Below are 14,210 nucleotides of genomic sequence, written 5' to 3' on the forward strand. Positions count from 1 at the left end.
CGCTCACGCTCACGCCGGGGGTATCGCTACAGCTCTCTGTTCTTCGAACAGGCGAGCTAATAAACGGACAAGTTTCTTATTAGTAGACATGACATTCAATTACATTCTGTATTCATGTTGTTTTTTAAAGATTAAAACTAAACTATTTTTGTTTGTAAATCTTTAATTGCTGACCTTAAGTATTGCCCACACCATTAGTGTGCTGCCTTTATTGCCATCTCGTGGATTTTCTTTTTGATGCAAATACCTTCCCACAGTGCTTCATCAAGAGCCAGATTCCAAAAACAAAAAGACTCTTACACCACACCGTGGTTTTAATTGCTTTCCCCTTATTTGTTTGATTTGAGAGCACAATAATGACTTATCCTTGTCGCGTCTTTTAACACAAAAGGCCGCTGAAAGCAATGGTGGATGAAAAATTACCGAGCTGTGCAATTGAAACCGCATATCGCGATCTGTCCGACTCACAGATGGCATTCTATTTTAAATGTGTTGTTGTTGTTGTTGTTGTTGTTGTCTGCCAACCACCTTTCAGACCATGCCATAAACCATTGTGGTAAGGGAAAGCCAGACCCCCGACTCGCTGTCCTCTCCCTCTCCCAACTACAGCTAGTTCGAAAGGAATATGGCCATATAGTGCGAGTGACAATCTCTTCTCCTCTTTGTATTTGAAGAATGTTCATCTTATTAGGTACAAAGTGGAAGTAAAACACAAGCACCTAATGAACCACTGCAATACTTCACGTGGAATTTAAAGAACAGTATACTTTCTTTCACGATTCAGAGTAATCATCTTTCAATTCAGAATTGAGATGTATCCTTGACATGTTTCTCGGCATCACTCATCAAACCCTGAGAGCAATGACAGATTATTTCAGAAAGGACAGACAGGGAGTTTAGAGAGGTTTCTTGCGGGGATGCTAAATTCCCCAACGGATTAAACAGTGTTACATCATTGAGAATGGTACGTTACCTCAACAGAACTTAGCACACCGGTTTCATTGAATTGTGTGCAAATTCAAACCAGGTAGATGCTTTGGTGAACTTTGAACTCGGCATATGAAGGAGCAGCCCCATTGACAAAACACAAAGTGACACCTCGAGAAAATCAACCCTTGGAAGAAATGTTTATTACGAATTGTTTTTGGATGTGGATGTTACAAGTTTTAAAATTTTCGTGAAAAGTAGAATGCTGCTGAGAGATCGTTATATAAATTAATAAATGTAAACTTTATGGGCATTTATTATCAACAGATGTAAACTGCCGTCAATTTGATGATCGGTGTTGGCCACCTCCGCCGTGTTGATTTGCATGATGGCTGATCATGGAATATTGGGGGGATTGGCGAGACTTCACAAAGCGATCGGTCGTGGAGAACGAACATCGTATCCGTGGGTCCATGTGGGACGCAGACCCACTCGGTGTGGATGCGGACCCATGCTATAGCTTTGGTTTTCAGGCTGTCAAAGAAAACGACACAAAACGAGTAGACAAACGTATATGTACATACACAGTGCAGAATTTTGAAAAATTGAAATAAAAATATATGTCAACACATGATCAGTAACTCCATGGCCCATCATAGACAAAAAAAGAATTTAATAATAATGGAGACGATTCATTTTAAAGATGAATAATAGAATTATAAAATTATTATGGAGGAAAATATGTTAGCAGTAAATCATGATGTCAAGCCATACATTTACTGATCACACCTCATACATTGTTTGTTCCATCCATCCATCCATCCATCCATCCATCCATTGGGACCACACTCTGTGCAGAGCGTAAGTGCTGCCTAAGCAGTCTCCTTGGCTATTGGACACAATCCTGGATGGTTTGCCATTCCGACACAGGACACCAGCATTTTTGCACTCATTTTGCCAACCTCGAAAGGTTGACAGGCAGAGTCTACCCCACCTGGTATTAATTCAACAGCCAAGTGGGATTTGAACTCAGGATTGTAGAATCCCAAACCAACCTCCCTAACCATTAAGCCAACACCAGGCATATTGTTTGTTGATGGCAGGAAAAAAAAAAAACTAAATCAAAACACGTGACCACATCCATCTACGAACATAGAAGACTCCATAATGATAACAAGGGAAGTTACATCAATGAGCTTGAACGATCAGAATGAACACAATCAAGCAATGCCGGAGCTCTCGAGGGATTTACAAACAGTAAAAACTTTCTCTTACCATGTTTTCCTTATTCCATAATCTTCTTGATAAATTCTGAGTGTCGCAATAGGGAGACAACGTTTTCAAGATCAGCATTATATGACATTTTTACAATTACCATTGTTTACGAGAATATTGAATGTAAAAAATGGGGGTAAAATTTAAATAAAGGGAATGTATACTTTTAAAAAACTTAAGGAAATCAGAAAAGGAATATTGAACAGAGTTGGGACACACCAAAGAGAAGAATCCTTTCCACACACATGATGTTTATAAGGTCCTGATGGGATGGTGCAGAGGTAGAGTACCTACTTTGAGCTGCCGAGCTTAATGCCCTGTCACACCTTGACGTTTTAGCCAGTGTATGCCGACGTATGAAAAAATTTTCTAAAACGCCAGCACACATCGAATACGTTATGGGTAAATTTTGTATACGTTAAGAGCACGCTGAAGCACGCTGACATACGTCGTAGTACGCCGAGCTCGTCGACTAATTTTAAACATGCTCAAATTTTTCTGACGTGCTCGGCGTATGACTCACACGTTCCGCATACGCTGACCATAAGTTGTAGGCACGTTATGCGATCGTTGACCCACGTCGACACACGTTACTTGTAAGTTACTCATAAGTCGAAACACGTCGAGGTAATGTTTAGCGTACCCGAAACTTATTTCTAACCTATGAGTAACATGCTTTGAACCTATGTGTAACGTATCTCCAATGCATATTGACATATGTAAACATATTTGACATTTTCCGGACGACCACAGAACTTACTGAACGTGTTTCTAACTTACAGCTACCGTATAATGGCGTATTGGCAGCGTTTAGGGGAATTGGTATATAAAAATGGGCTTCACAGGAGGAATCCATCAGTATTCCAGACACCATGTTGAGTAGATGTCCATGTCAGTAGTATCAGTAGTAGTAGTAGGTGAGCGTGTCAGTAGTAGTAGTAGTAGTAGTAGTAGTAGGTCCATGTCAGTAGTAGTAGTAGGTGAGCGTGATGGGGAGGGTGTGGGTGATGACGGATCCTCCTTGCGTCCGCGTCCACGGCCACGGCCAGGAGACTTCTTTGCAGCATACTTCGAAGTTTTCTTTGGCATGACGGTGATGTTGACACTTCGATGTCTCGTGCGATTATGATTTGAATCGTCGAGCGGAAGCCTTTTAATAGGCTACGCCACATGATCGTCGGCGATACGCTGCCGCGCTCTGCATAAGTTAGACTATCGTTGGGCATAAGTTGTGAACGCCGACAACACGCTAAGCATTCGTTGGTATAAGTTATCTATAAGTTATCGAAACATTCTGTGTACGTTACTACTACGTTATGCATACATCCAACTCGTTATGAATACTCCCAAAACTGAAAAAAACATCAATAGTTCAGCGTACGCCAGCGTTTTACATACATTTTGATACGTTGCCATACGCTGGCTAAAACTTCAAGGTGTGACACTGAGATTTGATCACCGACATGACTAGAAACCGTCGGATCCTTCAGATGAACGTTAAGCCGAGGACTCGTCAGCTCACGTTATTTGGTGGATTTCAGAGTTTTTCCATGAATAGTAAGTGGGTCATCATCAGCACCTTGGCCAATGTTCAGAAATTCTTTCCCTAACCTGCAGGGTGCACTGCATCAGCTGCACAGTGACGCACCCTCGTAATAACGCACATAGGCAGCCATTCGCTGCACACCAGAGAAGATGCTCAGAAATGCAGCCACCTGGAATTTTTTCACCAAAAATTAACTCTCACAGGTCTGTTTCGATCCCAAATATGGTACCTGCGGAATGCCGGACTACTAAGTGTTTATTTTCAGATTGTGCTTCTACATTTACCAAAATCTTGCGATTTGTGTGCCCTTCGAAATACGGATAATGTTGGAGGCACCGACTATATATTTACCTTCATATTTGATGAAACCTTCATCATCTTCCAGGCCTTGCAAGAGAAGATCCACATCTTTCTCAGGCATTTTTTCTCCTGCGTTGACATAAAATTGAAGAGCAAGTGAAGAAGAAACCCACCTAGATTATTCAATAATTATGTTATAAAGTATTATAAAAGTGTAATTCCAATGTTGGTGGGTTTAACCACAGATATGAGTAGTTTGGTGACTTTGGTTGGGGCCTGGGGTGTGGGGTTAGGGTGAATGTAAGGAGTAATTTGATGACCTTGGTCGGGGGTGGGGGTGAATGAGGAGTAGTTTGTTGACCTTTGGATGTCCTTCCATCCTAAAACTGTTGAGACATACAGTAGATGGCCAGCACCATAAGGGTGATGCAATAAGCAGATGGTTCTGGAAATTCCAGAAGAGAATTACACTTAAGGAGTTTATAAAACGGAAGTATAATTGTCGAATTAAGGTATGATGTTAGCTTTTTCTTTCCTGAAAAAAATGAGGGAGTGGAGTGGTGGGGGAGGGGTGGGAGGTGGACTTCAAACACAATACTTCTAGATTGTCACTCCTCTCCCAGGTGGGGAAGTTTTGTGAAAAGATTGGAGTAAAAATAAACAGACAGACAGAATGGGGGAATCCAGACTGTATACAATGACCCCCCCCCCCCCACTTTCCTCATCTCCAGAGCCATCTCTATATAATATGGTGCTTTGTTAATGAAATAACTCGCATAGACGAGGTGTCCAGGAATATCTAAAGAGTACTAAAAAAAAAAGATGTGTGATGATGGTATGATGAGCCAAATGGCCATTTATCATTTCATTTCACTTTTTGTCCATCATCAGCAGGTACAGATTTTACAAATGAAGCAGATGGCAAGTATAAATTATGGTGTGGTTATGTCACACAAAAAGGTTTTTGATTTGAAGAACAACTCCAAAGTAATGGATATAACATATTAAATTGAACAATTTTAAAATAAAATATTATAAATGTGGATGCTAAGTTATTAGAAACCTAGATATGGCTACATAGAACTAAGAACAGGTCTGGCCATGTCTTCCGCAAACAAGGTCATGCCGTGCTGGCATTGTGCTGTGTGTGTGTGTGTGTGTGTGTGTGTGTGTGTGTGTGTGTGTGTGTGTGTGTGTGTGTGTGTGTGTGTGTGTGTGTGTGTGTGTGTGTGTCATTTGAGTGGTCTCATCTGACAATCTGCTCATCCCTTGGATGGAAACTAAGCTGGATGTCACGTGGTGACTTTTGTGAAGAGTGGGCAAGCTATCGGTGGCACTCCGAACAAATTAAAAATTCCTGCCAAAATCACCTTCAGTTGAACATCAAGCCTGGTCATCCAGTTCATGAAACACTCGGGCCAAAAACTTTCCTCAGCCGATCCCACAAGTAGATGGGAATAATGGGGACTGATAAAGAAAGTATTAGTAGTTGAGAATGATAACACGAGTAGAATGATCGTGTAATCGGTGACCATCACTCGCACCATTTAGCCATTGTCTCGCCCAAGTGTTCACTTGTTTAAACATGATAGATATGACATCTCAGGGACAATATAAGGTCGAAGTTCGTGACTCACCAAGGGAAATTAGCACATGGCGGAGCTCGGCACCCAGCACTGTGCCATTGTTCTCCTTGTCAAAGACACGCAGGCCTTCCATAAACTCCTCAACGGTCCCCTGGATATCCTTGGTCTTCACTATGTACTGAACCATTGCCAGAAATATCGTAAAATCCATCATCTTGTTTTTCAGTTCTGAAAAGAAAAGTTGTGAACAAAAAATTGAGAAGGGAACAATATGGTGGTGGTGCTGCTCGTGGTGGTTGGTGGTGGTAGTATTAACATTACTATACACTCATTTTTCGATCACAAAGTTAATTAAAAGGTGGGCCTTGCCATTTATATTAGTCACAGAATAGCTAGCTGTATGCTATGTCAGAGTTCACAACGAGGTTGTGGTGATGATTAATCAGTTTATCATTATTTCAAACTTGATCATTAATTAATATTTTTGTTTTGAGAAAATTATGAAAAATGATTAATTTCTCCCAGAATTTCAGATTCATTTCACCATAAATTTTGTGTGGTCTCAGGGAGACATGGGATGAGTTTTGATGCCTGCTCCTCCCACCCCCCAACAAATATATATATATATATATATATATATATATATATATATATATATATATATATATATATATACATATATAATTATATACACACATATATACATATATATATATATATATATATATATATATATATATATATATATATACATACATTCATATACACACACACACACACACACACACACACATATATATGTATATGTATATATATATATATATATATATATATATATATATATATATATATATATATATATATATATATATATATATATATAGCCTGGTGTTGGCGCAGTGGTTGGGGCAGCGGCTTGGGATCCAAAAGGTCCTGAGTTCAAGCCCTGTTGGGCCACTGAATTGATACACCAGGGGGTTGACTCAGCCTGTCATCCTTCAGAGGTCGGCGAAATGAGTACCAGTGCACTGGGCCGGTGTATACCCCGGTTAAAATAGGTGTACCATATCCCTGTGTCGTAAGAGGCGACCAGGGTTGCGTCAGGAAGGGCATCCGGCGTAAAACATGTGCCAAATCACTATGCGGATCATACGGATGATCCGCTGTGGCGACCCTGAACGGGAGCAGCCGAAAGAAGAAGAAGAAGAAGAAGATATATATATATATATATATATATATATATATATATATATATATATATATATATATATATATATATATATATATATATATATATATATATATATACATACATACATCCAGCATGTTCCAAAAAGACCTGGACAACTTTAGTTGTTAATAGATTGAGAACCACAAATTATACAATGATACCCTTTGGTGTGTATGATACAGAAACTCATAAAGTTTTGTGCACACTGACAATCCACTTCAATGTGAGCTCTGTTTGTGGCACGCAGAACATTGAGGTGGTACACGAGTTCTTGCTATCTTCGGCTCATCATGTTTGCGTCCATCAGTGTGCATGCAGCTGTGATCCAAGAACAAAGATCCTGCAGGTTTGCCACCTTGGTGTTGTAGACGACATCTTTGATAAACCCCCACAGAAAAACAAGGACAAATGTGTCCAAGAGCCGCGTCATAAAGGTGTTGTCTTCACCAGAAGAAGAAGAAGAACAAGAAGAAGAACAACAACGCGGAGCTCTCTTAGAGCCAGCCTTCGCAACGCGACACAGCTAAAAACAATCAAGGGGGGTTATTTCTCGTGACCGTGGGGGCCAGGCAGTTAAAAAATTATATCAGGTTTCAGGTCTTCATTCTGTGGGAAGGCGAACCCTTCCGACATGTTCATGTAAGTTGTTAAGGTTACTGTATCCTCCGCAAACAAAAACAGACCCACCAAGCGGTCATGGAGAAAGCCATACAACACATTGACCTTTGGAGTGTCACATATGTGTTCAATGGCCACGTGGGGGTTTTCAGAGCCCAGATTCCTCACATTCTGCTGGTTGACCTTCCTGATGCGTGAAAGCAAGCTTTGTCTGTGAACATGACCTTTTACAGGTAATATTCGTCATCCTTTATGTGACTGACCATTTCCAAGACAAACGCCTTGCATTTGCGACTGTCATTTGGTGTGAGTTCCTGCAGAAGCTGCACCTTTTCAGCATAAAGATTCAGTATTTTCTGCAAATCCTGTGTACAGTGGTGGTTGGTTGTCCTTGTTCTCTTGATGTGTGTCGGATTGATTTTCTGGGACTTTGTTGAAATGATTCATGCACTCGTTGAAGGTCTGCTGCACTTGTGCTTGATCGACCCATAATTTTCTGTTTCTGACCATTTCCAGTCTCCATACATCTCTTGTACCACTCTCTGATACAGGTCCATGATGGCAGATTCCTTGCATGTCTTGTACAGAAATATTTATTTGTAATATATATATATATATATATATATATATATATATATATATATATATATATATATATATATATATATATATATATATATATATATATATATATATATATATATATATATATATATATATATATATATATATATATATATATATATATATATATATATATATATATATATATACCGGGCGTAGTGGCGTGCGCCTGTAATCCGGCTACTCGGAGGCTTGGGTTGGTGGATCGCTTGAGGACGGGGGCTCTGCACTGGGCAGGGTGTAGAGCAGCCCGGAATCATGGCGAAACCCAAATCCTGATCCCTGTGTCGTAAGAGGCGACCAGGGTTGCGTCAGGAAGGGCATCCGGCGTAAAACCTGTGCCAAATCAGTATGCGGATCATAACGGATGATCTGCTGTGGCGACCCCTAACGGGAGCAGCCGAAAGATGAACAACATATATATATATATATATATATATATATATATATATATATATATATATATATATATATATATATATATATATATATATATATATATATATATATATACATACACACAGTGTATCAAAGACCTAATTACATCTCTCACCTGTGAATGGAGGGAATAACGAATTAGCTCTCACCTAATCAATTAACACATGTGGCTAAGATTATGGAAATAAATCGACTCCTTCTATGCTCTTCTAGCCAAAGAAGCGCATAAAACAACCATGAAAAGCCACACAAGGTAAGCCCTTTATTGTTTCAAACCCTTCCCAGAGTTCCTCCACAGCTGTGAAGACATTCACTAATGGTACATTCATGAGAATCCCAATGCTACCCCCCCCCCCCCAGCTACAAGACCGGTTTCATCGCCTATTGGCGAATTGTCAACGACAGAGCAGACAGAAACATGCACCATCGAGGCTTTTTCACGTGAACATATCATCTTTCCTTTTTTATTTTATTACATTTCCTTTCCTGAATGTAAAAGTTTAGAGTAGTGGACCACACCTTCCTCTGAGAGTTTTCCCAAGACGTAGTTGATGGCCTTGTTAGTTGGGTTGAATCCAATAGCACGCATGATATCCCCAGCTTGACCATAATTAACCTTCAAATCTCCAGTCTTGTCGAAAAGGATGAAGGTATCTTTGTACTCTTGGGGTCAACAGTCACATAAATAGAGACGAGAACAGATAGATATAAGATATGTACTCTATAATAATTATGAAAAGTTGAGTAATTGTTTGTTCACGTGAAGGTTGCAGCACTTAAGATGAACTCATTTGTTGTGTAGATACATATAAGAATACTAGCAAAAGTACCCATCGCTTTGCTGATGGGCTTAATTAAAAGAGAACACATTGTACTTCACAAACATTCTGCTCTTTTCACTCTCTAATTTGCCTGAGGTCATCTTCTATCTGCTTGGAAGTCAGCTAACGCCACTTTCATCAACCATCTTTGCCGCTTATACATGGCACGATCAAAAATCACTTCTGCTTTGCTGCAAAGCTCAGTGTTGGATGCTTTGGTTTGAACCTCTGCTTAAAAAGAATGAAATGAAGCATTTTGTAAATTTCGAATGATGCTCACTCATATTTCAACATCACCAGAATGCATATTGTAAAGTTGTTTAAACTTTCTTTAGATAAGAAGAAGATGATTTGTAATCGCCAATTTTTCTCATAATATATATATATATATATATATATATATATATATATATATATATATATATATATATATATATATATATATATATATATATATATATAGTTTAAACAAACAAAAAAAAACGTATCTTCATCAAACTTTCAGAGGTTCATCAGTGAGTGTCCTGGAGTGTTCTAGGCAAAAAAAATGTGAAAATTTTGAAAGAAAAACTTGGATTTTGTTTTAAAATCGCTCTGTAGTGCCTAAGCCTTTGTAGCTATGTAATATGTAATATGAAATGATCCCCGACCCCATTCCTTAGTGGGTGTAGGGAAGTGTTTTAGATCCCCACAAAATATAGAAAATTTGATTTCTTCAAAATACCAACAGGATTAGAACAGCACCGGGCAAGGTTGGGTACCCCTGCGAGATTTAAATAATACTTGCATTTTAGTGAGTCATGACAACAACGTAATACTATTGCCCTGGCTCGAGTGAGTTGAATTTGATAGTTTTGAAGATGTGGACATTCTTTTCAGACATGACCACATCCTGCCCCATGCTCGTCATGAGCACTAAACAGGAGGGCTATTTGGAGCGACCCCCAGAGTCCACACGTTGATCCCTGCACTGGCACCAAATAAAGGTAGAAACGCCCCCATTGCGCTGAATCCCTCTGTTCCTTGAACTGAATCTCTGCAAAAAAGACTTTTTCTCTGCTGGAAAGTTTGAGCTTGCATGCTCCTTAATAACTTCTTTAAATAGCATATTCCAACTGAGCAATTTGAGAAATAAATATAAAATTTGAATGCAATCAAACCAATAACATTTATACTCAAGTACCTTGACATTTCTGGTACTTATTTTACTTTGGAAAGCCTCATTCGAAAATAGTCTCATCTGATATCTGACATCTGCAAAAAGACATTTGAATTAAATGAAACTACAAAAATTTAATTGTAAAACTCTCGGCCTTAACTCTCAAAACAGCAATTGCACCTCTGGCTGTTGAGCACAAGCCATGAGGGGAAAAAAAAATAAAAATAATTATCTTGATGCGAGAGAAAAATCAATGTCATATAAATGCTGGTTTAATAAAATGTTTTTGTATTGTTTAGATATAAATTTTAATCCATCGTAACATTTCTGCTTCAAAAGTGCAGATGATTGATAATGATGTTGAGGAAATACCAAGTATTGGAACATTCATCAACCAACACTGTTTAACAACATGTATACTTACTTACGCATTGTTAACATCACACCATTTATAATATAAAAAGTAAATCCAAATATTCAATCCACTTAAATTCAATTAATCCTTTGAACACTCAAATCGTAGTTTATAAGCGCAGGAATATTTTACTCACCTTCGATTTGTTCATGAGTGAACTCAACCTAGGAAATAAAACATCCATTTAGATAAAGCACACGGACGAGTATTTCTCATTCATATCATGCATGCTTGTGTATGGTTTTCTATTTTTTTTTTTTTTGAATCATATTTGTTGACTTTTCGATTCATTGACAACAAATGCTTCAGATATCAAATTATCAAAATCATTTTAACCATTTTGTTTGGAAATATAGTAGAATCAAATGGTAAATTAGTGCATCTGAATTATATTCAAAGGAATTTGAATTTGTATTTGTTATAGTAGGACTGGCTGGATAGCCTGGAGGTATGCATACTCGCCTTTCTATTGTCTAGCCTGAGTTTGAATCCCAGCTATAAACGGTCATCCCGGTATTTCACAGGCAGGGGGATTCATCAATGTGTGTGCCATCCCTCGGATGGACGTTAAGGGGTGTCTTATCTGCTGGCATTTTTGGGTGGATGTTAAAGATCCCACGGTGTCTTTCGTGAAGAGTAGGTGAGCTATTGCAGGTACCCTGAACAAATTCGAAATTCCTGCTATAACCTACAAAGGGCATTGCATCAGCAGCTCAGCCGTGCAATCAGCCAACGATGTCACCGCGCAGCCTTGTGCTGCATACAAACGAGAAATAAGCGACAGGTTAATATATTATCCGATGATGGAAGTTAGAGTGCAATTAAGATTGCCTTTAAGTTTGTTTGTCAATGCACTCTCTATAGCATTTACGTGTTCGCTTACGACCCTCGTCATGCCTGATGGCATATGGAGCCTCTTGAGGAACTCACGCCACTTTTGTCCGTCTTTGACCCATTGATTGATCGCTGTCCAGGTGAAATTAATTGTGGAATATGTTATTCATTGCAGTGAAATTTAACAGTTTAAGAGTGAAATTTTCCATTTTTGTGGACAAATAATAAATTTCATATTTTATTTATATCCCCCTCAGCTCCTTTTCCACCATACAGCACCAGGTCTTTGTGTGGTCGTCCAACCGTCTCCGACGTCAGGCTTCTCGTGCACCACTGTTTTTGTAAGATTAAAAAAAAAAATTCACAGACACAGTAAATGGCAAATCCATCTCCACCTCCTCATTTTAATTTCCTCCATGATGTTTTTCTTTCCAGTTCTTTTTGCAATAACTCTCAAAAGATTCAGTGGAATGACAATTCACCAGATAATTAATCAACAAAGTTTTTTTGTTGTTGTTGTTAAAATAGTTCTTTTTTGTTATCATTGCTCACTTTCTTTTTGTAAAAATAGTGATATTCTGTGTTTTAATACTTCGCACAAAAGAGATCGAAACCACATTATAACCACTCGTATTACCTCGCACAACATACAATGGTTATCCAATGATCCGACTTATTAATATTGTTCATGGTGGAATAAAGCGGATGATAAATATCCACCAAACCGTCATTGGCTAGTCACACGTAGTCCGAAGGACTTCTGATAGAGTGACACATGCTGGGAGACGAATGAAGAATGCAAACATAAGAGTTCACCTTCATAGTTGATGGATCAAAAGGAACTTCCTTGGGCTTCTCCGGCTCAGGGGGTGGAGGTGGTGCAGCCTTTGGCTCAGCCTTCTTTGCCACTTTTGCAGGCATCACTGCTCGATCTTTTAAGACAACCTTTTGCTGATTCCCACCCTTGAATGGCTGTGTGCGGGCCTCAGTCCGCTCTGAAAGGCCTATTTAACAATGATGACCCTCCCACAACATGACCGTTCCCTCCCACCTCATTCACTTCCATTTGTGTCCATCTCTTGGGATTATATCACATTTCCATTGGTTTTAAGATGGATATTTGTCAAACCAGTGCAAAGTGCACCTTTTGAGGGCAACCCATGAAGACTACATAGCGTGTGTGTGTATGCGTGTGTGCGTGTGTGTGTGTGTGTGTACTTACCTGTGTACTTACCAGCTGACATCTTTCTGCTCATCTCTCTCATGACAGACAGACCTTGCGGGCAGACATCGTAAATCTGGTGACTGTACAGTGTACACAGCTAAGCCTCATTAAGACACCAAAGTCTCATCATCAAAATCTGACGAGGAAAGTTTGAAGACAAGACTGCAATTACATATCATTCTGCTCTGAATGTTTATCAACTCCCTATCCCTATGCACGTCATTCTGATCTGCAACGTTCATGATGATATGAACAAAGATTTATCGTTCTCATTCTACTTTTGTTTTGCAAATTAGCAACTAAACAGAAAAATTCTTATTTATAGAAACAGTTTCCATAAGGCCTGACTCTCAGTGTTATACCCAAGAAAGGTATCTGAAGAACTCCATCGCTTTGCTTCAGCTCAGTATATATAGTAAGCTTTTCCCACTGAGAATATAGGCATGCGGCATTAGAATCAGCCATTTTGGAAGCCGATGCCACCTACTCATGCGATCAGCCTGCACCGCATTTCTTGTGGTCTGCCTTTTTAATTAATTATCCGTTCACTCATATTAACTTTGGTTTCAAGCCGAGATTGGCATACCTTTCAATCTACTCCATTTTAAAAATCAATGTCAACTTTCATGACGCGCCATACTTAGGGACTTCACTATCAATGCTTTTTCATCAATGCAACTTCCCTTTTCATTCTTGTACTAATGTGTTATTTTAGTTGAATGAAGAAGCAGTCTTCCTCGTTAAGACTCGAGTGTCGATCTGCGTCGGCAGACAAGTGCTCATCATTTACAGATAATTGACCTCTCCGAATGACGTTAACGGGTTAACGAATGCATAAAAGATAACGGTTTTGGACTGGGGACGATCTGAAGATGGTGGTGAACAGCTGTCTTGAAGACCTGGAGGGAAGAATGAGATTGAAGAGAATGTGGAAGTTAGTTCCACATGTGCGAAAAGGGAGGAACGAATGAGTGGAGATGAGCAGTGATCCTGGGTTTTGGGAGTTTCACGAGAATGGAGTGGATAGTGGACCATGTGTGCCATGCAGAAACCCTGGAGGGAGTACGGGGACAAAACACAGAAAGAGCAGAGGGTGCAAAGACCAGAAAATAGGTGGAACTAGAGAAAGAGACCACCAACCTATCTCTGATGGCGAAGTGATCGGCCCATAGACTCAGATTTATCGCAGAAGATTCCAATGATCTGGAGGG

The 14,210-nt window shown here is 39.3% G+C and overlaps 1 protein-coding gene across 2 annotated transcripts; it reads right to left on the minus strand.

The window, feature by feature from the left end:
• Positions 1-1,110: 1,110 nt before the first annotated feature.
• Positions 1,111-12,770, minus strand: LOC147029457 (myosin light chain 3-like). 2 transcript variants are annotated; one of them, XR_015055916.1, is made up of 7 exons: positions 12,591-12,770; positions 11,077-11,104; positions 9,065-9,208; positions 5,682-5,862; positions 4,100-4,174; positions 2,203-2,238; positions 1,111-1,461 (listed from the first exon to the last, which is right to left on the minus strand). XR_015055916.1 is itself a non-coding variant. In XM_085872513.1 (7 exons), the coding sequence occupies exons 1-6, from the start codon at positions 12,693-12,695 to the stop codon at positions 2,213-2,215; spliced, it is 558 nt and encodes a 185-aa protein (XP_085728639.1). In that variant the 5' UTR covers positions 12,696-12,770; the 3' UTR covers positions 1,111-1,461; positions 2,203-2,212. The 2 variants fall into 2 exon arrangements, 1 of the variants encoding a protein (XP_085728639.1); XM_085872513.1 differs by having other exon boundaries at positions 4,100-4,177; positions 5,686-5,862.
• Positions 12,771-14,210: the final 1,440 nt, after the last annotated feature.

The sequence above is a fragment of the Eptatretus burgeri genome, chromosome 3 (genome assembly GCF_056783735.1).
Source record: "Eptatretus burgeri isolate ZD-2024b chromosome 3, Ebu_testis_v1, whole genome shotgun sequence".
Lineage (NCBI taxonomy): Eukaryota > Metazoa > Chordata > Myxini > Myxiniformes > Myxinidae > Eptatretus > Eptatretus burgeri.